General features: G+C 39.0%; 2 protein-coding genes across 2 annotated transcripts in view; one reads left to right on the top strand and one right to left on the bottom strand.

Annotated features, from left to right (window-relative positions):
* Window positions 1–15398, bottom strand: part of ACAD11 (acyl-CoA dehydrogenase family member 11) — a gene marked incomplete at its 3' end in the record, with an annotated part of 32908 nt that extends 17510 nt beyond the window's left edge. The window contains exons 1-13 of the mRNA XM_081996848.1: window positions 15163–15398; window positions 13094–13193; window positions 12738–12863; window positions 10937–11098; window positions 10439–10603; window positions 8758–8905; window positions 8056–8177; window positions 6931–7037; window positions 6665–6788; window positions 4860–4937; window positions 4362–4500; window positions 4145–4252; window positions 2856–2954 (exon numbers count right to left, since the gene is read on the bottom strand). Of these exons, the coding sequence (XP_081852974.1) occupies window positions 2856–2954; window positions 4145–4252; window positions 4362–4500; window positions 4860–4937; window positions 6665–6788; window positions 6931–7037; window positions 8056–8177; window positions 8758–8905; window positions 10439–10603; window positions 10937–11098; window positions 12738–12863; window positions 13094–13193; window positions 15163–15299 (1615 nt within the window). The 5' untranslated portion in view covers window positions 15300–15398. The remainder of the gene's footprint in view (window positions 1–2855; window positions 2955–4144; window positions 4253–4361; window positions 4501–4859; window positions 4938–6664; window positions 6789–6930; window positions 7038–8055; window positions 8178–8757; window positions 8906–10438; window positions 10604–10936; window positions 11099–12737; window positions 12864–13093; window positions 13194–15162) is intronic.
* A 182-nt stretch (window positions 15399–15580) lies between these two features.
* Window positions 15581–25004, top strand: UBA5 (ubiquitin like modifier activating enzyme 5; the record flags this gene model as incomplete). Its single annotated transcript, XM_082015288.1, has 12 exons — window positions 15581–15836; window positions 16995–17040; window positions 17133–17222; window positions 18415–18524; window positions 18913–18999; window positions 19657–19741; window positions 20600–20704; window positions 20834–20961; window positions 22827–22962; window positions 23401–23476; window positions 24275–24381; window positions 24921–25004. The coding sequence occupies exons 1-12, from the start codon at window positions 15691–15693 to the stop codon at window positions 25002–25004; spliced, it is 1200 nt and encodes a 399-aa protein (XP_081871414.1). The 5' UTR covers window positions 15581–15690.
* Window positions 25005–26432: the final 1428 nt, after the last annotated feature.

Genomic DNA, 26432 nt, shown 5'->3' with positions numbered 1-26432 from the left:
CCAGAGGTTAGAGGTCAATGGCTCAATGTCCAGCCAGAGGTCAATGACAAGTGGTGTCCCTCAGGGGTCCACGTTGGGACCAGTACTGTTTAATATCTTCATCAATGACATAGTGGGATCGAGGGCACCCTCAGCAAGTTTGCAGATGACACCAAACTGAGTGGTGCAGTTGACACGCCTGAGAGACAGGATGCCATCCAGAGGGACCTGAACAAGCTCAAGGAATGGGCCTGTGTGAACTTCAAGAGGTTCAACAAGGCCAAGTGCAAGGTCCTGCACCTGGGTCAGGGCAAACCCCTGGTATCAATACAGGCTGGGGGATGAAGGGATTGAGAGCAGCTCTGCCAAGAAGGACTTGAGGGTACTGGAGGATGAAAAGCTGGACATGAGCCAGGAATGTGTGCTTGCAGCCCAGAAGGCCAACTGTATCCTGGGCTGCATCAAAAGAAGTGTGGCCAGTAGGCTGAGGGAGGTTTCTGCCCCTCTACTCCGCTATGGTGAGACCCAACCTGGAGTACTGTGTCCAGCTCTGGAGCCCTCAGCACAAGAAAGACTCAGACCTGTTGGAGAGGGTCCAGAGGAGGGTCACAAAAACGATCAGAGGGATGGAACATCTCTCCTATGAGGACAGGCTGACAAGAGTTGGGGTTGTTCAGCCCAGAGAAGAGAAGGCCTTATTGCAGCCTTTCAGTACTTTAACAAGGCTTGTAAGAAAGATGGGGACAGAGTTTTTAGCAGGGCCTGTAGCAATAGGACAAGGGGAAATGGTTGTAAACTAAAAGAAGGTAGATTTAGACTAGATCTAAGGAAGAAGTTTCTCACAGTGAGGGTGATGAAACACTGGCACAGGTTGCCCAGAGAGGTGGTAGATGCCCCATCCCTGGAAACATTCAAGGTCAGGTTGGACTGGGCTCTGAGCAACTTGATCTGGTTGAAGCTGTCCCTGCTCGCTGCAGGGGGGTTGGACAAGATGACCTTTAAAGGTCCCTTCCAACACAAAGATTCTATGATTCTATGGAGCTCAAGGTTGGTAGGTTTTACAGTTTTTCCATGGAGAGGTACCAAAGCTGTCCCCTGCTACAGTGCTAGAGAGGATTACAGGAAAACAGCCATTTTCCATGACTGGAACTATTTAAAATATATTGACATATTAGCTTTCCAAATGAAAAAAATGGTATTACAGCATAGTTTCCGTGCCTTCAAACATCCCATGGGCTCTGACAAAATGCCTGATCTACAGTTTATGAAAGCCAACAAGAATCTCTCATTTTGAGACACTGTTCCTAGTTACACAATTATGGACTGGAAGAAAAAAGCTCTAAAATGACAGACAAGGAACAACAGTAGCATAAACAAGACTTAAGCCTCTTCTCTGTTTGGATGACAAAAGCTTACTGAATTTCTGTCCAGTATTTTGAGAAATACTAAGGCGTGAACAGATAAGTCAGAAATGCTTAACAGATGGTCTACACATACACCATAAATTTGACATGTTTAAGCCATACTGGATTTAACTGTAGATGTGCAAAGCAGCCATGCAGAGCATGGTAAGAAACTGCAGTTCTTCCACAAAGCAACTGACTCTTTGCATGTGTGTGATTTATGATTTGTCTTCACAAATACAGAGTGGTTACACCCAGACCAGGCTGTCAGGCTTCTGGAATTCCCAAACATCCAGGGTCCTAATGTTCCCCTCAGAGCAAAAATAAAAAATAAACAAACAAACAAATAAATCACAAAACCCAAAACCCACCCAAAAAACCAGGCAGAAAAGAAGACTCTGACTAAGACAGAGATGCATGTATGTGTTTCTCAAACTTCTTCAAATCGCAGCGCATTTTGTGCATCTGTCTTTATGTAAATCTGTCTTAATTATTTTTATTAGAAATACGACAAACCAAATCATTCTTACCCTCTTGTTTCCTCTCCTTTTTTATAATTCACAGGACTAATTTTACAAATAATATTTTGTGTGTGCGACCTCCTACAAACTTTCCCATTACTTCCTTAGGAACTGCAATGCACAGTTGGGAGACACTGACCTAGAGCAAAGGTAGGAGCTAGCAGTTAAGTGACACTCATGTCAAAAGGCAAGATACCATACCTCCTTTTGCCACCAGTTCTGCAGTACTACAAAAGACAGAGAGCCCTATCTTCTGGTGAATCTAGGTATTGCACAGGTGTGTATCAGTAGGTAGCTGCCACGCTCAAAAGGTACATAAATGAAACATTGAAATTTCACTCCAGTTAGCAACTCAATTTATTTAGTTGGCCTCCAAACTCCCAGGGAATGATGCTTTTCAAGTTGCTGTCACGTATGTTTTGGTAAAAAAGTAACAGTACTACAGTATCAGGGACATTTACCACTTACAGTACAATCCATTGATTTTTCTGGGTAATATAAGAAAGTCACCTGTAACAGTCAGTCCAACAGCATCACAGGCTAGTTTAACAGGCAGGCAAATTTAACTGTAACCACACAGTATACTCAAACCTCACACACAAGCTGCCAAGGACAGCTTCATAAAAACAAAGTTTAAAGGCTATGGACATAGCCATGTAAGTTACCTGATGGAAAAGAGGTGTATTTTAAGGAACAATAGTAGCATTCATGCTGTGAACTAAATTCAGAGGTTCTAAAAAGGACCCAAAACCTGAAACTGGATTCAAGACTTGGACTTCACTTCATTTAAAAAAAAAGCTTGATTCTGCTCTCTGTTGTTCTACATTCTATTGTCTTCACTCAAGAAGAGACAATTTTCCATCTCAGAAATGAAGCACAAATATTTCTGTTTTATCAATTCTTGGAAAGAATTTTAGACTTAGCCACTCTTATTTAGAGTTTCCATACTTACCACTGCTCCACCACTTCTTGCCATTAATCACATAACTGTTTCCAGCTCGTTCAATGCTGCATTGCATATTGGTGGCATCACTTGAAGCCACATCAGGTTCTGTATTAAAAAAAAAAAAAGTAAAACAACAAAACAAACTACTGGATTAAATGTACAGGCAGTACTACCACCACAAATATAGGGATCTAGATATATTCTAAAGATAGTAACACCATTTTGTTCCCAGTAGAAAAGCTGTTTTCAGAACCTCGCTCTGCTGATCGTCAAAGGCTTTCTATTTTCTAACAACCTGTTATTCATAGCCAGTTTAAACTTACTCACTCTTGGACTCAGACTACCCTTTACAATAAGCAGCCTTATTCCTTCCCTGATGTTCTTAAATCCTTCCCCCTTCCAAAGTACTTCTAGATAACAGTCATATCTCTCTGTGGCCTTTTTTTTCCTAGGCTCTTCTCAAGTGAAAACAAAGACATTTAATCTGTTTTTGTGATGTTTTACGAAATAGGTTACACAAAACAGCTGCTGGCAAAATGTCATCAGTGATCATTTGGAACCGGAAAGATTCTTCTCTCTCCTTTCACCCTTAATTTCTTTCACAGGCCACCTTCTTTAAAGTGAAAGCATCTCTTTCCTCTTGGGGAACACAGTGAAACAGAATTTTCAAAATAAGGGTTCAGCTCTGCAAGGCTGAGCTCTCTCAACTCCTGCCACAGGAAGATCAAGATTTTGCCATCACATGTTCAGAAGCTACCTTTCTGTATCAACAGCCAGGCCTTCCAGAGATGCTGAATGCTACAAGCTTTCAAGAGCAAAAATTAAGATAATGCTGAGCTACAGACATAAAGTGAGTGCATCAGATGTTTTGCAAGTTATCTTCAGGTTATGTCTTAAAATTCTACCTACGACATACTGCAAAACTACACAACTTTAACCACAATAATCGTACTTAATTGTATGTTTCTAGAGAACCCCAAAACACATTATAAAAAAGGGTAAGTTCTATTGTAAACCTGTTTGGTACAACAAAGTGTATCTTACTAGTACTAAAAGTAAGCTGAAAATGTAATTATTGTAACCATGAAAAATGGTAACTAATCGGGGAAGGGCAGCAAGGGTGCTCCACTTTGCATTCACACCTTGTAGATGATTTCATATTCAAACAGTTGCACAGGTACAGCAGAAATTTCTGTATTAATTCGTTAACACACTACAACTTGTAGTTTTGCACTTTTTGCATATGCCATGTGAAATTTCTGCCAATTGCCTCTTTCTTCTGGAGAAAAATTTACCTGTCATGCAGAAGCAAGAACTAATCTTCCCTTCTAGGAGAGGCTCCAACCACTGTTTCTTTTGCTCTTCAGTCCCATACATGTGCAGGACCTCCATGTTTCCAGTGTCTGTAGGAAATCAGCAATGTTTAATTCTTGAGAAACACTGATCATAAGGCATAAGATGTCCAATTTTTCAGTGCTCTTAGTGCTGTAGTTACAGGACGGAGTTGCTAACCTGGTGCATGACAATTGAAAACCTCAGGAGCAAAGAAGCATTTCCCCGTCTCCTCAGCTATTAGTGCATAGTCAAGCTGGCTGAGACCGCTGACATCTGGGAGGAAAAGGTTCCACAGACCTTCTGCTTTGGCCATTTCCTGTTGAAAGGATCAGAGAAAAACATTAGCAATAAATCCTAAAAAAAAAAAAAAAAAATCTGGCTTGCTACCCATTTTCTTCCTTCCTGCCTCACATTCTGCCTTTTTCCAATAGGTACAGTCTTTGACTTAAAGTTCAGACATGCCCCTCACAGAACTCACTTTTGCTTTTTTCCCCTCTCTCATTTGTATCTCTCACCTCCTTTTGCACACTTCCTTCTTCCTTTCCTTTTCCTTACGCTGTTTCTTTCCATGCAGAGTAACTTCTCCAGCAACATACATGAAACTTCTTACACACTCCCTGTCAGTGCCTGTTTCTTTTACTGCTAGAGTGCTCAAGAATATTTATTATCCCATACCTTCAATCTCTCAAGCAGTGGTGGTTTCTTCCATTTTTCCTCAGTATTTCCATGTCCAGCATAGTATTTTATTATTTCCTTAGATAAACAATTAAAAACATGCTGTTTAAATTAAGAACACATGCAACATACACAAGTCATAATATGGTGTCTTTTCCAGCCCTACTCCCCAAGAAAGCAATAAAAAAAAATATTCATCACAGGGTTTTATTATATACTTGATTACACATTATAAAATTAAAAAATATAATGAAAAAAATCAAACTGCAATCTATTAATTTTGCAAGACTTTAAATGCATCATGGAGATGGTCCCAGTCAGTACCTTATTTCATACAGGGAAATGATTTGGGGTGGTTTAAAATATGTGCTGATGAAGATGGTAGAAGGTCAGTGTTTTCTGATGAAACAAGTAACTGTTACCAACAGTAAGTATGAACAAGAGCCATGAACCCAAAAGTAAAACAACAAATAAAAGCCTGATGTACTGACACTTAAGATTCAGGTTTCCCATCACAACATTCAGATATAAGACAGTTAATCTTTTTATAACTGAGAAAAAACCCACAAAGAATACATTTTCTTTTCCTGTTAAAGTAATTCCTTAACAGTTTACGTAAACAGTCATTCTGAGCACCAGTGATTAGTACTAAGTAAAACTGTGTATTCAATAATCCTAGTATTTTCACAAGGATGTTTTAGTGAGGCACAGCGCTTCATAAAAGCTGGCCCAGAACTAGTTTTAAAATGAATAAAAGTTGTGCCCACTTCTGAAAATCGCACAATAAGGCAAATTCAGAAGTAGAATTTAGAAGTCCTGAGAACAATCCCCGTTATCAGAAATAACTTACAAGCACAACACGACTCATCTGCAAAACTTGCACGGCTATTTGTGGTTCGTTTGTTTTTAAAGCAAGTACATTAATTATTGCAAGGCTTCCTTTGACAATCCAGAACTAGATACAGACTTAAGAAACTTTGCAAAGCAAGAGTTTCTGCTTTCACCCTCCTTGTGACAGGCAGATGCATTCATAAATCTTTTTGATTAATACGTTCTCTGCACTTCTGCCTGACTGCAAAAAACAAGGAAAAAAAAAAATCAAAAAGCCAAAAAACCCAACTCTGCACCAAAAGTCACCTATGTTTCCATGAGGCTAAAAGTTGAATGAACTTTTTAAGTGCAAGACTTCTAATCTCCCTAGGCTAAGAAGCAAAATGCTTCATCTCATTTTGGTTTCCACTAATTAGAGACTTCTGTGGATATTTCATTATCTGAGTTCAAACCTTCATTGGTATTAGATATATTCAGGAATGAGGTTACATTGATACATTACAGAATCCCATTTTTTGTCATAAAAGTCACACCTTAAAAAATAAGGCAAGAAACAGAAACATTCAACTTTGATACAGTTAAAACCATCAGTTTCCATTTCTTAATTAAGCGTCTTTCTGTTGAATACATAACAGTTCTAGGTTTTTGTTAGTGTTAAAAGTATTTTGGCAAATAACTCTAAAAAGTAACTCCTTTTAAGAAGAGTAGTTCTTAAACTTTTAAGAAGTTTTAAAAGTAACTCTTAGCTTTCATTAACAATGCATACAACTTTTTAATTATGAAAAAAATTAATGCAAACTCTAATGATTTGTTAATATTTTGCAATGCCACAAACAACACTGCATGAAAATAAGGCTGTTTTGAAAAAAAAAAAAAATAAATAGGAGGACATGACTTCTATACCTAGTTTTACATTTTTATAAACTCTAGTCATAAAATGTTCATTTATAAAAAGGTTTACTAAAAGCTTTTACTTTCTCAGCTGGATATATGTGCTGCTTCATGAACTGCTTGACCTTCAGCAGAATTTCTTGGCCTTTCCTACTTAGATGGAACAGCTCTCCAGAAAGGCTGTGATGTGTGCTGCTGAAGGATGACCTAGAGAAGAACATTCAACGCAATAACAAGTAAGACCAGATTTTCCCTCATAATATAAGCTGCCTTATACAGGCATTTAAATAAGTGAAGACATTGTAAAAGCTTTGCCTTGCCTTTGACCAGTAGTTTAGACCACTCTTACCTTTTTGAGAGCTCTAACCCTCTCTCTGCCAGAGGCTTCACAATCTTAGCAAATTCATGACTATTCTCCGCAGCAGCATTTCCAATGAGATATCTAGCATATACACCCTAAAGCCAAAAGGAAGGCATGTATGGTATAATTAGGCACTTAAAATTTTGTCTTTAATAGATTGGTGACTTCTTCGATTGTGAAAGTAACACTTAAATGCACATAATCTTAATAGGAAAAAATTAGCACCTAGACAAATTTTACTGGGATATGTTAATATTGTTTTTGGTCTATTTCTGATATAATGGAGATGTTTGGTGCACAGGAGAAAAAAACCACATACCCCAGCTAAACTAAACTAAAGGAGAGAGAGGGGAGAGAGAAGGAGAAATGTTTGCACATCATACTGCAAGCAAGCCCAGCCTATCCCTTAAGCCAACTAACAACAGTATACACATATGATTATTATCCACAACTAAATTAACTACCCGCACTCTTACTCCAAATTAATACTAGGTAGCTTATCCCACATTTGATATGCTGATCTCATGCTGCCACTCATTAAAATATATTTATGCTCTACAATAGCTGAATATCTAACTAAACAGTTACTTCTGTTAACAATGAATCAAGGAAACATGTTCTCCTATAATCACATCTCAAAATTGGCCTCCTATGATCCTCATAAGCTGAGTTCACCACACACCATTTTTCATCTGTGGGTGGCACCAACAGGATCTTACTTATCTATCCTGCTATCTACTTTCATGAGAGCTGCAGAAACATAGAAAGGTCTTTGTTTCTCTGCAATACAGAATTTAAATTAGCTACAGAGTGCAAAAAGGTAATGACAAAACTTCCTGCATACAGAAACATCAATATGAAAAATCCAAATATCCACATTTTCTTTGTTTTTAGCCTACTTTCCTAAGTTAGCTATATCTAATGCAATGTATTTTATGTAGCAAGAATTCTATCTTGGATAGATACGCATCTAAGATACCACTTCTAAAGGAACAAACAGAAATACAATGGTTCCAGTTATTTTTTAACTATTATTCATATTTTGAACAAGTATTACCAACTACAAATACCCATAATAAAAACGTGACATTTCAGCAAATGTGTGTGTATTACCTGGGATATTGCTGCCATTTTAAAACATGACAAAGAAAGAAAAAAATTAAAGTTGGATGAAGTAGTGCTAATACCCCGACAGCGGCAGTAAATGGAAACCAGTTCTTCAAATGAAGGAGTTTCTACAAAAAAACAGACTATTTTAGAATACTCAACCTTTTCTATAATTTTTCCACCTTTTTCTTCAAGCATTTGAACAACTTTTCAGCTTTATAAGATATTCCATTTACAGATTAAACCACACTATTTACCATTTCTCATGACCTAAGTGGGATATGGAGAGCCAAAAGGAAATAGGAGTTGTCAGAATTCCAGATAAGCATAACACTTCCTACTGCCCCTTGCCTCCATTCCAGTAAGGAGATTAATTTCACTACAGTGCGGAGGTGGGGGACAGAGGTGTTGCCTTTTTTTTTTAATAAATGATAAATTTACATGTAAATTTTTGTTTCCTTCTATTATATCTAAGAAAGCCTCAAAATAAACTTTTACAGAAGTAGCACACTGTGCCTAAGCCACAGCCTGTTCAAACCCTAAACCTCACTATCAGCATGTTTCCTACAATGAAGAAAACTATGGAAAAGTTCACGTGCAAAATGATTTGCTTATTAATTTAACTTTTTATTATTGTTTATAAAGGTAACATACCAAACAGAAATCAACCCTAGAAGTCATTTCAACAAAAAGATTACAGTTTCATACCTACAGTGCCTTTGAAACCCAAGGGAGTTCCTTGACCTATGTCCTTAATAGATGTAGGCCAAAAGTAGAATAAAGTGGCATATGCTAAATCTGCTAAAGGATGACCAGCAGTTGAAAGTTCCCAGTCCAGCACTGCCAAAACACGAGCCTTAAATAAAAATAAATAACCCAAGTGAATGACAGAAGATAAATTCTCTCCATCCACAAATGCATAACTGACTGAATATCCAACAGCTTTATCGGGCTACTATGTGTTTAAAACCAAAAACACGCACTGTAACTGTTTACAGCAAAAGCAGTTCCTTTTAGCACCAGGTAAGGATCTGCAGAAAATTAACATTTACACAGTGGCAGAAAACCAAGCATTTTCCAGCAAAAGTCTGTTTTAAATTCTACATTTTTGAGTAACATTCTTTCTATCAGAAACTTCGAATCTCTTCTCGTCAAAATATGATTGAAATAAAATATCCTGAAGAACAGTAGTATTGACAGTTGGTTTTTTTGTTTCCAGCCCTGTTGCACAGATGCTCATGGACAGACCATGCATTAAAAAAATTAATTTATCACAATACTATGCACAGATTAACACTTACATGAGGAATTTAATTTCTTAAACAGCACAGTCAATCACTGCCCACATAGTGACATGAGCCTCTGCTGCAAGCATCCTTGCAATGGTGTCTTCAGCTGGGTGGGCTGACTCCCCAAACTGTTGTTCTGATGAATTCCTATAATCCAGCTGGCCTGTCATCCTGAATGACCCCTCTAGCTGACTCATGATCCATGGCTACTTGAACTATGTGCAAAAGACTTTCCTACATGGTCATTCCTGCTCTGTTCCATACAGGAACAGTTTCCACAGATTATTTAAAATTACCTATGTACAGTTTGGTCAATTCTTTCAACTATGTCAGGGAGTCAATCAGCACATTTAAGACTACAAACAGCGTCTATCAACTGATCTATGCACAACAGTGGGAATCTCTGGGATCAGTTCCTTTGTTGTAAAGCACGCATTGCAGAGTCTTGGTCATGCATCCCAGGCATATCTTCTGGTCACAACAACACAGCAAACAGCATGGAAAAAGATAGTGAAAATGCAATTATGTCGATAGATAGGTAACACATGCTTATTTCTATAAACTAGGAAGAAAAAAAAAAAATCTCTTCCTTTCCCTTTTCCCCTAAAGATGAATGAGGAACTTTTGGGGTCTCTGTGATCTACACGTACTCTGTAACTAAGCAGCTTTGGCAGATTTTTCTTTGCTTCCCCTGGTATCCACATATCATGCATTCAAACGCTGTTCCAAAAGCCTTTGTGGTTAATTGAAGCCCTAACACAGATTTCAATGGGCTGTGGATCAGATGCTTATGTAGTGAGCCTTAAGTTGCACTGAATTCAATAGGATTTATGCATATAATTGTTTTGTTCCTGGACTTTGAAGTAGGGATGAGAGCTAATTAATAAATTGAGCAACTAGGTCCTGCAATGAAAACCAGGACTGTATTAGGTACCTAAACATCATATACAGAGTATGGACAAGACTTAAGTTCTCTACTTGTTCCTTTCAAAGATGTATCATACACTGAAACACCCACGTAAGTGTCTTATTACATGGTAGCAGTACAAACAAATGGAGGACCAAAAACTACTAAACGTGTATAAATATGTTTCAAATACCTCTGTTGGGTGGAAGATGATGTTATCTATTCTAAAGTCTCCATGAATCAGGCTTTCTTCATTATCATCAGGTGGCAAGTTGTTTGCTAACCACTCAGCCAGCTTGTTCATGGCAGGAATATCTGTATGAGCAGCTGCATCATACTGTCTTTTCCAAGTTGATACCTAAAGAAATACAAACACTTCAACAGATTTTCCAACTGATTCAGCAGTTTTTCAAGAGCACAAAATTCTGAAGCACATGCTTCTGGGCTTTCACTATCACCACATTACCCGTAAACTCAGAAAACCCAGTGCCTTTGCATTTGCAAATGTGAACTGTGAGATCAAAAGATGCAATGAATATACTGTGCACAAATAACTGAACTAAGTGAAGGTGTTTAATAGCCAAAATATGATGGTTACTTTTACAAGTCATTAATAATTAACAATTTAGGTTGCAAGTCAAATAAATCTTCAAGACCTGACAAAACAAGAGAATTTTTTGAAGAGTTGTACCTGTCTTCTGCAGTATCCTGGACCTCTGCCATATCCTTGGAGACCTAATGACTGTAAATCAAAGGAGTGCAACAGGGCCAAAGTTTCTATCATTGCAATATACAAAGCAGAACGCTCAGCTGGGCCCACTTCAGGCAGTGAGAGGTCTCGGAAGATGCGACCCTAAAAACATCATAAATCAGATATTAGGTGGGATGTACGCTTCAGATGAAGAGAAGTAAAGCTAAACATTTCAGAAGCAAACACAAATGCAGTGAACCAACACTCCCTATGCAATCAAAAATTCCTTCCTCATTTATTTTATTTCTTGCCCGGGACAGATGAATGGACTCACAGATATCTCAGATCATTAGTATACAGAATATTTATTGGAAGGCAATTAAAATAAGATATATATTCAGTAGATGAAAGTCTGAATTAGCGCACCCTATCCAGATATCCTCAAGCTTGAAAGCACCAGGGGAAAAAAAAAGTTACTATATTGTCTCTAACTGCTAACTTCTAGAAAAAATAACAATGAGGACCTGGGTGGAGGGTGTGAGAGACAGGCGAGGAGAGGAGACGAACGGGTTGGGTTGTATGTAGAAAGAGGCAAACAATAAAAAAAAAATTCACCTGCATTCTGCTTAAAAGCAGTTTAATATGTTTAGAAGATAGGTGAGATTTTCCATTTTCTCCTTTAATTTTGACCCTGCCAGTAAGAGCTTGGAAAAGGAAAAACAGACTCTCCTCTAAGTTCCTCAATTTCAGTGGTGCGCATGATGGCTTCAATGTATTTCAACAGCTAAAGCATCAATAGAACTTTTTTGCTGGAAGATTCTGCATAACAAAGTAGGTTTTGTATTGTATAATAGTTTATTCAACATAATCAATGTATGACTGTTTTCTACATATACAACGTATTTGTTGCAAACAGTGCACTGCTGTTCATCTTAGAATGGACAGACTGTAAATTTACATCCTTAGAAATGTAAATATAACAGTAGCGAGGTTAACACTCGTTAAGGAACCACTTTGTTCTAGTCAAAACCATCAAAATTCTCCACCTTTAATACAAGATAATTGTTTCAAATTCTTTGTAGCTTTTAAATTTTATTACTCTTGATTCATGGTTTTTGTAGGAAGGTTAACAACCTCCAGGAATTGGCCTATAAGGTCTTATATTTCTAATTCCCTAGTGAACCTGGTAGGAGAGTACATTGTGATGAAAGGGAAGAGGCCTGAATTCAAAACCTCCTCCCACAGGAAAAAAAAGACATGATAGAGCAGACTTACACTCAGAGTCACCAAAATGCAACAGAAACAGAATCAACTCAGCCTCCGGAGTTATGGACCACAGACAGAGCTATGCCATGTTCTTTCTGAAAGTAGTGCTTGAGCTGGAATTCTGCTTGGTTTTCAAGAGAGGTGATTGTATGTAGATTACTAACTTCAGTACCAAACAGGTTCCAGGATGTCCAATGTCCAGTACAACTTTATAGCCTGATTTTTTCTCCCTCTGACCTACATGTATGCTTTTCCCAAAAGCAATAGTGACTCATTTCAAGACATCCTTTTGAGAGCTCAAACGAGAACAAGAAGTTAAACACTGAGCTGAAAATTTCAACAAAGTAGGAAATAAGTCCTGGAGAAGGTGAAATCGGTGAGAATCTCTGAGAGCTAGCATTTCTTAGAAGTGTCAGAGAATTACTTGTATTTATATCACAAAACTTAGTAAATGCTGGATAGGGCTCTAACAGAAAGCTTAAAAAGCAGCTTGTAGTAGGGAAAAGAAAAATATCTTTCACATTGGAGGACCAACCTGCACATGCTGCATTACATAAAATTCTGTTCCAATGATAGAAATGTCACTGCAATAGAACAGGGGCTCAGGCACTGGAAATCCAGCTGAAAATAAGGCTTTCTGCACACGATACTCTCTATCAACCTGAAGAACACACAGAAACTTAGGTTCAATGAAAAGTTCCCAAACATAAATGAGTACAGTGAATGACAATGTATCCTCTTAAATGTTTAGTAATGTGTACAGCAAAGAAAACTGGAAACAATCCAATTAATTCACTGCACTCCTAGACACATTCAGCAATGTGTCACGCCATCATGTATAGGCCACCTGCAACACAAAGTGTTTGGAGCTTGCTGAAGAATGTTACTTACTTTGTGAGCTCTTGGTAAAAGTGGGCCAGGGGGCTTCTTCCTGAGCACATAAGCCTGCCCACCCTTCTGAAGGTAAAAGGTTGGATTTGACTGGCCTGAGCTGCAAAGAGAGAGATTATAATTACTTATGAATTAAAGTATTTACAAATTTGCAAGCTTTTAAGAGAAATGATGCAAAATACACTGTGACTTGCACTGAACAAAATGGCAAGACAGAGGAAAGGGTTCTTCTCAAAAGTTGGCAGGTTTGTTTATTTTCAAATATTGTCTTACAAGTATGCAAGTCATAGCCTACAAAATCAGAAGTCAGCAGTTCTATTCCTACCTATAAGAAAGGTATATTTCACTGCGGAGAGGTCACAGATACACAATTTGTTCTCCTGTGAAGATGATGATAGCATTTACCTCTCCTCCCTAAAGAGACATCATTAAGGTTTCCAAGGTATGCAGTAGACACTAACTTTAAAGCTTTCCAATTTGGAGGAAATTAAACAGAGCAGAATTCACGCTAGCCTGTAATTGTATTTGTCCTTTGGTGAGCTGTATTTTGAACAATGTAAGCATAAAGAAAGTTCTCCAAATAACTGATGAATGCTAGTACCAAGCCCCACTATGCTAGCCTGATCATCACATACATATGCTATGCTTAAAGGACTGCCTATAGCAAATGTCAAGTTTTAAAGAATCAATGTTGCAATGACAAAGAAATGTAGAAATTAGACGTTTCAATCACATACACGTGTAAAAGAGAAGGACAACCTAGTAAAACCCTTCATAACACCTCATCTATCACATCCCAATCAAGCGCATTGATCCTCATTTTCCTCAAGGCTCTATGCTAATCTACATGTCATCTTCTCCTCATTCTGGATGATTTTTAAGACCCTCTCTGATGTAGTCAAATAAAAGAATTAGACAACTACTGGAAAACCAAAATCAAGTGAACTTCTGAATTTCCATTCTTCCTCAAGGCAGTTAGGGCATAGTCTGTAGTATAGTTTAACAAGTATACTGCCCAGACAAATATTCTGCCTGGTACAACAGAGATTTACATTGGTTGTAGCCCTGAAGTGCAACTGCAAGACTAACAAAGTATTGAAAGCACAAATGCTGGCAATATTTTAGTAGATTTTACTATTAGCTACTCTCCTGAGGCCTCTCCTAAAGTCTCCTCAATTAAGTACAAATAAGGATTAGAATACAGCATGTTTTATATGTGTCAGGAGACAATGAAAAATTGTTTCCTGTTTCTTAGTGATAGCTGCAAATAAAGCAGTCAAGGTAATATCTACAAAGGAATTACTACATATTTCTAATAGTTAGCTCTTGATTTAAAGTCACACTGCCACACCACTAATTTGCTGAATGCAAATGTTGCACTGTTGCAAATACATGTTCTGTGCAATGGTGGGTCTGGAGCCTGGGTGCAGCCCCTCCTTGGCGCAATGCATTGCTCTCAGGGCATTAATGGGAATCTCAGAACAGCTTTAGGCTCTCCTCATGGATTTACTTACCAAGCAATAACCTAAGGCTTTATAAATTGATTTCTTAAGCCATGTATGTGCTTCTGAACCTTAATACTTACTATGCAATTAAAGAGCAATCAGATAAACTGAGATTTATGAGTAGGCAACAACACAGCTGTGCATATACTCCAACACAGCCCACCACGGAGAGCCAAATGCATGTCTTTCCAAGGACAGCGGGAAGTCCACCCAACACACCGCCTGCCCGTGGGAGGCCACCGGGTCCACCTGTACCAAAGGTCACCTTCGCTGCCACCACAAACTTTGACTTCTCCAGCCGTTCAAGGGACGGGCCGCTGCCTCGATGGCTGCTATCCACCATTATCAGGGCAAAGGGCCCTAACTCTGCCCACCTTTCCTGCCGGACAACAAGCAAAGCCGTGGCCCCTCTCCTCGTCCCACAGAAACACACTGCGGGCTGACGCTCTGACTCTGCGCCTCAGGGTGCCCCACGGGCCAGGGCTTCCGTGACAATGGCCGTCGAGGCCTCGCCGCTCCCCCCTCACAGGCGGTGCCGGGGCAGGAGAGCGGCCCACCATTTACCTGTACTGCCTGACTGCCAGGGCCCTCGCGGGCTGCCGAGGGAAGCCGGGCAGGTGGCTGCACAGGTAACACTCCAAACTCCCCTCTTCGAAGCGGTGCTGCCGCTGCACCTCGCTAGTACCCGGCTCCACCGCCATACTCGGCGCTGCGTAGGCTCCGCAACTGCCCTCGGCGCCGCTACGCTACTGACGGAGGTGCCCCGCCCCTCCCGGCGTCGCCGCGGCAACCGGAGGAGGCTCGGGTCCGTCAAGGAAAGCGGTCCCCGGCGCCGGGTCAGCAGGTCTCTCGGACCCGGGCGGCTTCTCCTGGAGAAGATCGGCTCCCGGGAAATGGTTACCGCTCCGGCTGGTACTTGCCCTCAATCATCGCCGGAGCCCGCCCGTTGCCTGCTGTCGGGTGGCAGGAGACCCCCCTCGAGATGGGAACGCTCCCTGAGACGTCGGCGCGAGCCGGGGACGGCGCTCCCTGCCGCTCCCGGAAGCTGACCGGGACGGGGGGACGTGTCGCTGCGGCGTCGGTGGCGCTGCCATGGCGGAGCCGAATCGGCTGGAGCAGCTGGAGCGGCGTGTACGGGAGCTGGAGGAGGAGCTGGCTCGGGAGAAGGGCGGGCGGCGGGCGCCGCGGGCCCGCATCGAGAGCATGAGCCCCGAGGTGACGGACTCTAACCCTTACAGGTGCGGCCCGGGGCGAGGGGGCGCAGAAAGGCGTTCCGCCTCACGGTGGGGCGCCTTATGGGGCGGGGAGGCAGCACCTACAGGGGTTGGGTTATGGGAAGAGGGCCAGGACTCGGCCGTGGGGAAGAGGCCCAGCGGCTGAGTCGGGGTGGAAGGGATAGGGAAGAGGGAGAGCTGTGGCGTTTCAGGCCGTGGGTTGGAACTGTGGGTCTGGGTAAAGGGGAAAAGGTGTGTGGACATGGGCTAGGCCAGGTAGGGGACTAAGCGATGGGGCTGGGTGTGCAGGGGCTGAAGGCTCTGTGGGGAGGAGGGCAGAGATGCTCTCAAATTTCCTACCTAACTGGGCTGACACGGGTGTACATCAGGGTTATTTTACATTATCTTGCTTTATGGTACAGGGAGAGAGAGGAAACTTTGTGTGTTTTTCACCTAAGTTGCTAATAAACGGGACAGGTGTCTTACATAAGGTCTTATTCTCATTCCTCTAACTTAGGTATTTTAGAGTTTGGTTTAGAGAAGTCTTGACCAGCTGTGACCAGCATTTCTAATGCTCAATGATTCTGGAAGTCTGGAGCATTATTTTTTTCAGGATTAATTGCTTTAATACAAATTGAGACTTGTACTTTCATTGATCCTTTCTACGAAAAGATGCAACAGTAAGATAAAACGTTACTTTAAAATTCTTCCAGTTATCATCACAACCTGATATTCTGTAATTAATTAAAAAAAAAAAGTTATGTTGGCATTAATCTAATCAAATTGATCAGAAAACAGTGCAAGAGTCTTCATTGGCATGCTGCTGCCGTACAGTTCATTAAAGAAAAAAGTGTAACCTTTCATTCTGTAAACCAGGGATTCATTTACAAAAATAGCTATGGGTCCTCCTGATTTCACTGATGTTACACATAGCATCTGAATAAGTACATGAGTTTCTGTAGGGTTAGTACTCCATTGCTGTTTCTAATGGGAAAGTATCTACTATCTCATTTAGACTCTGTGTAGCTGGCAATCACAACTGCAATGAAAACAGCAGGCTTGAGTTTGGTGCGTAGTGGGGTTATTTTTAAAGCAAAAGTGACCTTAAATATCTGAAAAGCAAAATTGCTATTAGAAATGTAGAAAGCATTTTCTATATAATGTTGCTGTTTTTCTTCGTAGTCGGTTGATGGCACTAAAAAGAATGGGAATTGTCAAAGACTATGAGGTAGGATTCTATCTGCATTAAAACAGCCTTGCATATTTTCCCTGTGAGGACCATTTTTGATATACTGATCTGTATTTTATTTCTTTCTACAGAAAATCCGTACCTTTACAGTTGCAGTAGTAGGTGTAGGTGGAGTTGGCAGTGTGACTGCTGAAATGTTGACAAGGTGTGGCATTGGTAAGGTAATGAGAGTTTTCTTCTTCTACTTCTTTATAGTAGATTGGCCAGTCTTTGGTCTAAAAGTTAGAGTTGATGTCAGTCAGTTGATTTTGCACAAATAAAGAAGTACTATGAAGAAAACATTTAAGAACAGGACTTGTGTAAACATCACAAATGAAGAGTCTGTATTTTTCTTATGCTAGTAATTACGTAGGGCTTAATCCTGTATCATGTGGGTGAGTCTTGTTTGGATGCTTGTCTTCTTGGTGCTCTTATCTGAGTACATCTATCTAACCTTCACACTGGATTATTGCAAAAAGAAACAAAATAAAGAAAAAGGAGGGGGTAACTCACGTAGAAGATTGTCGTATGTTATGAGAACTAGTTGATATTCATGAAACTGAAATGCAATAGATGTCAAACATAGATTTTTATCACAAACATTACTTCATCATGTGGCAGACTTGGAGATAAAAATTTAGCAGCAATTAAAAATAATTTGATGTGTGTGTAGGTAACAAGAACCTCTAGATTTAATAAAACAGGATTTTTTCTGTAAAGAAGGAATTTGAAGAATAGCTTAGGTGTTTGTATTTCCAGGCAAAGCTTGACCATTTACTCTTGGAACTTTAAGAAGTTTCTTAATACAGAGGTGATGCAATTTTTTATTGCAAAGCTTATTCCCCCTTTGTCTGCAGGAGCATTTCCTAAAGACCAGCATCTTAGGCATAGAAAAGGACACTGGACAGTTGATTCAGAATTTATAATAATCAACATGCCCATGTATTATGTAGGTATTTTAAGTGAATTGTTTTGAATAACTACGTGCCAAGACAAGTGAAAGAAATTACACATTTCTAGTTAATGCCATAACAGCAACTAGGAATGTGATAGTAGAGGTGGTAGTGTTCAGGTAGATAATCTGTTGAATATTCTTAGTTTACATCAAATGAACAAATTGCTTTTTATGAGTGGTTTTCATGGCTTAATGGATCAGTTCCTATTGAAAGGCAGTTATAATTCATTCTTTCTGATACTTACCATGTCGGTACCTTTTGTATGTGAACTGAATGGGACAGCGGGGGGATGTTGTTTGGCTGGGGTTTTTTTGTTGTTGGTTTTAGAATGAGTTTTGTTATTTGAAATGCCTTGCCATAGTGCTCTGGTTGCAGATACTTTGGAGATTATCATATGTTAATAAAATCTTTATTGTAGCTGCTTCTGTTTGATTATGACAAAGTGGAATTGGCAAACATGAACAGACTCTTCTTCCAACCTCATCAAGCTGGATTAAGTAAAGTGCAAGCTGCAGAGCATACTTTGAGGTATAACTTAGAGAAGTAGGTATTAAAATGTATTTATCCAGGATGCTGCTTCAGAAAACCAATGTTTCACTCTTAATCACTTGCAAAGTAGCATGATCTAATTTGGAAATTTGAATATAAAATAGTTGTGGGAATGGTTGATACTTCAAGGACATTTTTGAACTGGCCAAAACCTTAATATGAGTCTACTTTTTAAGTGTAGCTAATATTGCTCAGAAGTTTGGTATAGCTATGCCATTTCAATATGTTGTGGTTTTTTCCTCATCTAATCTGAATTTTTGACAAATACAGGGGTATTCTAGACTTAAGACTGTAGCAACACTTGTGAAATTAGGGTGTAGAATGCAAGTTATCATTGTTATTATTGACTCATTATTTCCTCCATAAGGAATATTAATCCTGATGTTCAATTTGAAGTACATAACTACAACATCACAACACTGGACAACTTTGAACACTTCATGGATAGAATAAGGTAAAACCTCTGAACAAAAGCATATCACCAACTTCCGCTGATGTGTGGTTCTATATAGCCTCACTTTTTTTTTTTTTCTCTTCAATTTAATGACTTCCAATTACAAATCAGTGGGAGATAGGTATATATGAAGATATTTCTGCCTAGACCTTTTCTCTATGTTGGTATTTATTTCTACAGTTACATAGTTATATTTTATATTGGTGCATCTTTACATTTCCAACCAAAGCTGCAGCTCTTATAGGCTTTTCCCATTACAGAAAACAGATCATATTTTGACTGTTCTGGAGTAGTTTCAGGTATGCTTTGTGGAGTGGAGAAATAAAGTAATTATTAGTGGATCTCAAGTTCTGAAATAACTTTTCCCATTTGTAGTTATGCTGTACACAGAGACAATTCTCCTAATACTTTGTACTGTGAGTGTATACCGTATAAAACTCAATCTAAAATTCTCAAATATATTTATATCCCAGCCTCAGCATGCTGCTGTTTTTCCTGCAAATCTAAGATGCTTGTTGCATCCTGTTTTGCATTTGCTCAAGTTTTGTTGGCAATACACTTCCCATGTGCTTTGGTACTCTAGAGGAGCATGTTAATTGCCTTGTTGGTATTTTGTCCTGCCACCAATTACATGCAAACTTCTGATACTTATTTCAGTAATGGTGCGCTAGAGGAAGGGAAGCCTGTTGATCTTGTTCTAAGCTGTGTGGACAACTTTGAAGCTCGCATGGCAATTAACACGGTAAGGCCATCTAAGGCATGAGCTTATGGAGGTTGATTTTCTTCTATAAATATTGTTAGGAATTATGTGGCCTGGAGAAGAGACAAGAACTTATGAAGAATCTTCTAAGAACGCTCCTACTTGATTTAAGGAAAGAGAATCTGAGCTTTTACCCTCTTCTTGTAAAACACATGTTATGTGTATAAATATAACTGTGGACTTTTAAGTTACTAGCAGCTAATGGTTAGTAAAAGAGTTAAATGTTGTAAGACCTCTTTGTACGTCCAAATTACCCTGCTTCTATAAAGGTATTACCGAAGCCTGGGATACTAAATCTTACAAACTTTTTAAAGACTGTATAGGTAAAGTCATACTTCATATGACTTTTTGTATACTAAAAATGTCTTCTTAAGGCTGTGTACCTAATCAAACTAGTTTTCTTTATAACAGCAACCAATGTAGGGTATGTCCCAAATGCATGTTTTCTGTTATCCTTCGGCTAACTTTATCTGCAAATTGAATGCACTGAAGGTACACAGATACCCTGTGTCCATGCCTCTAAAAGTAGTTTGTGCAGTTAGATTCTGTAGCGCATCTAACAGCTGTATCGCTAATGCCTGTATTTGTTCAAAAGTCTCAGGTCTTCAGGAAAACACAAAGGGTGAGCTTCATGAGGACGCCTTTAATTTGTTCTTTGATTTATGCTTTGACTCTGATAAGCAATTTCTATTCTACCTTTTCATGTTCCTTTTTCTGATCATAGCTTTTTTGTCTTAAAGCAGGAAGATCAATGTGTTTAATCACTCTCAACTTACGTGTTTTGTTTTTTTCTCCATTATACTTCTGCAGTGCTGATGTTTGTGTTTCTGTGTTTATAAGGCCTGCAATGAACTTGGACAAATCTGGATGGAGTCTGGAGTGAGTGAAAATGCAGTGTCAGGACATATACAGCTGATCATACCTGGTGAATCTGCTTGTTTTGCGGTATGCAGTGCTCTGCTGAATTGTTTGTTTATCTTTCTTTTAAAGTGGGACTAGGAGTGTGAAGATTAGCTGGGTAGGGTTTTTTTAATACCTTTTTTTTTAAACTGAATTTCTTTCATTTCCCCTCAGTGTGCTCCTCCACTTGTAGTTGCTGCAAATATTGATGAGAAAACATTAAAACGAGAAGGAGTTTGTGCAGCTAGTCTTCCTACAACTATGGGTGTTGTGGCAGGAATTCTTGTACAAAATGTTCTGAAGTAAGTGACTGAGTTGTTGCTATTCAATGTACAGCACCATAAGAGAAAGAAACCTGAAGGAACATTTCATAATGATCGACCTGGTTCTTTTTATATGTTTGTGGCCTATTTCCTCAAGGTATTGGCATCATTGGACAGGGCTGAAATATCATAGAATCATAGAATAGTTTGGGTTGGAAGGGACCTTTAAAGGTCATCTAGTCCAACCCCCCTGCAATGAGCAGGGACATCTTCAACTAGATCAGGTTGCTCAGAGCCCTGTCCAACCTGACCCTGAATGTTTCCATGGATGGGGCGTCTACCACCTCTCTGGGCAACCTGTGCCAGTGTTTCACCACCCTCATTGTGAAAAATTTCTTCCTTCTATCTAGTCTAAATCTGCCCTCTTTTAGTTTAAAACCATGTCCCCTTGTCCTGTCACTCCAGGCCCTGCTAAAAACTCTGTCTCCATCTTTCTTATAAGCCTCCTTAAAGTACTGAAAGTACTTTACTTACTAAGTAATAAAGTCTTCCCAGAGCCTTCTCTTCTCTGGGCTGAACAAACCTAACTTTCTCATCCTGTCCTCGTAGGAGATGTGTTCCAACCCTCTGATCATTTTTGTGGTCTTCCTCTGGACCCTCTTCAACAGATCCACGTCTTTCTTGTGCTGAGGACTCCAGAGCTGGATGCAGTACTCCAGATGGGGTCTCTCCAGGGCAGAGTAGAGGAGCAGAATCACCTCCCTCAACCTGCTGGCCACCTTTCTTTTGATGCAGCCCAGGATACAGTTGGCTGACTGGGCTGTGAGTGCACATTGCTGGCTCATGTCCAGCTTTTCATGCACCAGTACCCCCAAGTCCTTCTCACTCCCCTAATCCCCCAGCCTGTATAGATACCGTACCGGCGGTTGCCCCAATGCAGGTCCAGGACCCTGCACTTGGCCTTGTTGAACCTCATGAGCTTCACACAGGCCCGTTCCTCAAGCTTGTTCAGGTCGCTCTGAATATACACTGCTTGAATCACTGGTGTGTTTACTTTGGAGCTGCTGTTTTTCATAGAACCTTTCACGGGTAAGGAATAGTATTCAGAGTTTTCCTAAGAATTTGTCTTACTGCATATGCACACACTTTTTTTTTCCTGCCTTAGTTATGCATTTAAACGTGCTCCCATTTGACCCCATTAAATTATACACAAAAAGGCTATAGCACTGGCTTGTCTTTGAAATTTTGTACATGGACAAATAAATTTCTCTTGCAGTGTTTGTATTCCAAAAACCTGACGTGAATTAAAAATAGCTATATAGCAATATGACATGTGACAGTACTTTTTGAAAATACTAAAATATGACTCCAACTGCTAAAAGAACTGCATGTATCAGCAAGGAAAATTTTTTAACAACTTTGTACTTGTTTCAAAACGATGCGCTGTCTTTTACAAGAATCTTTGAGAATAGGATCTTATTTAGCCTGGTTTTAGCCTTAGTTTGGTTTTGTCAGTCATGCAAAAATTTCTAGTTACAAAGAGTAACAGTTCTGTTTACAAGTGTGCTGACAAACCACCAAGCTCCATTTTCAGCTGTGCAGAGGGAGGTATTATATAAAATTGCATAGCAACAGGTGTTTTTCTTTAATGAAGAATGCAAACATTGCAGTTTAGTTTAAATCTTTATGTTCGTTGCCAATAGAGAGATGATTAAACTGGTTCTGATTAGCTGTTGAAAACTCTCCCATTGTAATACAGGGCACTTGAGTCCTTCAAGCAATGGATTAAGGCACAGGAGAAAACTGTTGACATACTACTCTAAACATATTTTTTCTGAGACTGTAGCTGGCTTATTCTCTTGCACCTGTGTATAAGAGCCAGCTTCCTCTGTTTGTGTTTCTAGATACCTGTTAAATTTTGGTACTGTGAGTTATTATCTTGGTTACAATGCGATGCAGGATTTCTTTCCAACTATGTCTATGAAGCCAAACCCACAATGTAGTGACCAAAATTGCAGAAAACAGCAAGAAAATTATAAGGTAAAAATCTTTCATGTTCTTATTTTTTTCCTTTCTTAGTCATAAGAACAAAGCAAGCTATAGATTTGTAGTAAAAGAAAACTTTCATCGCTACTCCAATTTTCAGCAGCCTTGTCTTCAGGTGGTTGCATGTCTTTCTAAAAATACAGTACTTTGAGTTATCTTAAAGTAAAGGGTAGGCAGAATGGCTTGCATTCAGTTAGATAATATTTTTTTCTGCAGTAGTTGCTCAACCTTTCTCTCAGTCATATATTTCTGAGAGTTAATGCATTTGGGTTTTTTTTAAACTTGCAGGTATTCTGCCTTTTTTTGTCTAACAAAGTTCTAAATGGTGACTGCATATCTTAAAAGAAGTGTGAATATTAGATTTGATCTTTGCTGTTGTTGAAAATTGGACTATTACATATGGTTTTTTATTTTTTTGTATTTTTCCTTCAGAAAAAAGACGCTGCACGACCAAAACAAGAACTAATTGAACAGGAAGAAGAAATAGTACATGAAGACAACGACTGGGGTAAGTAATCAACCGGAGACTAAATGATGTTCCCAGTACTGAGATTCAGTTGAAGTATTTGTTTTGGGTGAACACACTGTAGGGTACATAGACTTCTTATGGTTCCTATTTTTTTATAACTTACACTGCGTAATTACTGCTGGCTTTTCACAGGTTTTGACAGTAATGTTACCACAACTTGATGATGTCTTTTTAGTGTAACGTGCAGGTTTTAGGATTAAAATGTAACCGCCATTTAAATAAACTTTCTCAGAAGATAGTCTGAAGATATGAAAGATGTGAGAAGTTCTGTTTACTACGTGTTCCTTTTAAATACGTAACTAAAGAGCATTTTTCACTTCCATAACCCCTGTGCTAAGGTATCATGTGGATTTTTATATTCCGAGGGCTTTAAATTAGAAGGAATCGTCTTAAGGAATGGTAAGCGTGTTTTATATAACCATTTCAAGAATGGGTATATACATTCTGTTTATTGCATGATATGGAAAATAATCTTAGCTTACCATTGGGAGAAGTGTCCTCACAATAAGATTTAAACATTAAGGACATGGAAGTCGTATAGGAGAGGTGCCATTCTTGTCCGTAAGTTACCTGTATAGAACCATTTCATATATTGTAAAGGGAAAATACTTGGTATTGATAATGGAATGAAGCAGTTGAAACCAAAGGCCCTTCTGCTTTTATTTTTTTCTGTTTTGGAAAAGTAGCTGCCATTTTCCACTTACTGTGATAACATGGTGATTAAAGAACTTTTTCTTCTAACTTTTAATGGAGTTCTCTATTCCTTTTAATGCGAAGGCATTGAATTAGTATCAGAAATTTCAGAAGATGAGCTGAAGGCTGCTTCTGGCCCAGTACCTGAGCTTCCTGAGGGAATTACTGTAGCATATACTATCCCAAACAAGGTAATATATTGTATTTCAAAAATTCATAAAGAATAATGTTGTACATTAAATTTATAATAGCAGCCAGTTTGGTTATCCTTTAAACCCAAAATAAAATTCCATCCTGAACAATTCCAGTGAAACTGTACCTCAGTACATCCGATTGGTGCCTTCTATGGTCCAGTTTTGTGTTCTATGAAATACATTTCTTTTAAGTATGGGTGCTAGTGTGAACGTAGTTTTGAGGTGATAGGAATGAATGTATTTGAGGGCTGGGGTAAGGAAAATAAATGTCAGTTTTTCAGTTGATACGTTGGTGACTCATTAACTTTTATCGTATTTATCTTGTAAAAGCTATCTGTAGTCAAAGAGTAATTAGGATACCTGGGGAACACACAATCTGTATGTATTGCAGCCAGAACATTCAACAATTTAAGATTAGTCCTGATCTTGCAACTGAGTACTTGGTTCTAGGAGAATAGTGTGGTATAACACAATAAAAATTATTTGTGTGGAGTTTTCTGTTGCTATTGCCAACTTTTTCTTCCTGTTCCTAATAGGAAGAGAATTTGATAACGGAGGACACAGTAGCAGAGTCTGAAGAAAGCCTAGAAGAACTCATGGCCAAAATGAGAAACATGTAGCAAAACAAATATTAAGCATGACTTTTGGGAGCTTGGGTTGACATTGGATTTTAAGATGATCAGACTTTTTTTTTTACCTCCACTGAAGCTTATCTTTACATTTCTGATGAAATGGAAGTGTTACAGGGGCAGGAAGGAAAGAGACTCACCTTGTTTATATTCTGATGTCTACTCGCATCGTCAACATATGGAGTTAAATTTTAATTTGTCAGCATTGCTAGTGTCCAGATATTCAGTAGAAAATAAAAGGAGATGTAGAAACTAGCAAAAGCAGGAACAGCACATTACATGTAATATCATGTGATGAGAACAGTACATAGCACAGGACAAGGGAAAGATGAAATCTGCTGGAACGGATTGAATAGGTCAAGGGCAAGATGATTGTGCCTCACTCATATTGCTGCTCCTGCTTTTCCAGGCACTTGTACTCGTCGTTGTTCACTGATGTCTGTAAACTCTTGGCACGGATCGTGCAGTGGCTACTTTTTCTGAACATTTCAGCCTTTTCATATGCCTTAAATCTCTCTGGGATGGAATTTTTTTGAAACTTCCCTGGTTTTATCCATTTACTACTGCATGTTCTTAATTAGCTGCCTATACGTTTTGTATGTGATAATGCTTTGAGTATGCCGCAACAAGGCAAAGTCCTTTGTTAGTAGATAATTATACTAGTAGACTGGGTATTAGCATGTTACTATTTCAGCTGGCAGATGCTTTTCATGACAAAATCTGTAAGAACTGCCAGCAACATTGGAAAGGACAGATTTTGTCTATCTATGAAAATCTAAATACTGTATTTTTGTTGGTTATTAAAAGTTTAGCTATAATTCTGATCCATCCCCATCATATGGGCTATATTAAGGACTATACTTAATCTGAGTTTGCATAGGAAAACTTCTAAAATTAGATGTTTCAAGCTTTGTTTACTGTTGCAAATATCTTCAGTGGAGTAGCTGAGCTATTGTATTTGTCTTGTAAATACTAGTACAGTAGTGTTACCTTTTTAAAGTTATGTGTTAAACTGACCTGTAAATGTACACATCCTGCAGTGCTGGTGCCCTGCAGAACTGGAAGTATCAATTTTAAATATTTAAACTACTCTAGGTGTCTGATCCAGAACTTGATCATTATTTAAATTTGGCTCAGAATGTAAATTTCAACCTTTGCAGTATAATACAAGCATTTCCAACTTGGGCTGTTCAAAAAACCTTTCCACAGCATGATGCAGCCAACACAGAACCAGCTTGTAATGGTAGTAGCAGTATCCAACCAACATGTAAAAAGAGAGTAATATTGTGGAGGTGCTTCTGTTTCTTAGGGCAGCTGAATGAATACTTCCTTTGTTAAAAAATGTTTGATTTCTAAGCAACAGTTATAAACATCAAGATCTGTTTCCTCCACAGCTGACACTAGATTATATTACTTACA

This window comes from Phaethon aethereus, assembly GCF_964289735.1.
Source record: "Phaethon aethereus genome assembly, chromosome: 2".
In the NCBI taxonomy this organism is placed as follows: Eukaryota; Metazoa; Chordata; class Aves; order Phaethontiformes; family Phaethontidae; genus Phaethon; species Phaethon aethereus.
Note: the sequence above shows the minus strand (reverse complement) of the source record. Positions and strands in the feature narration are given on the sequence as shown.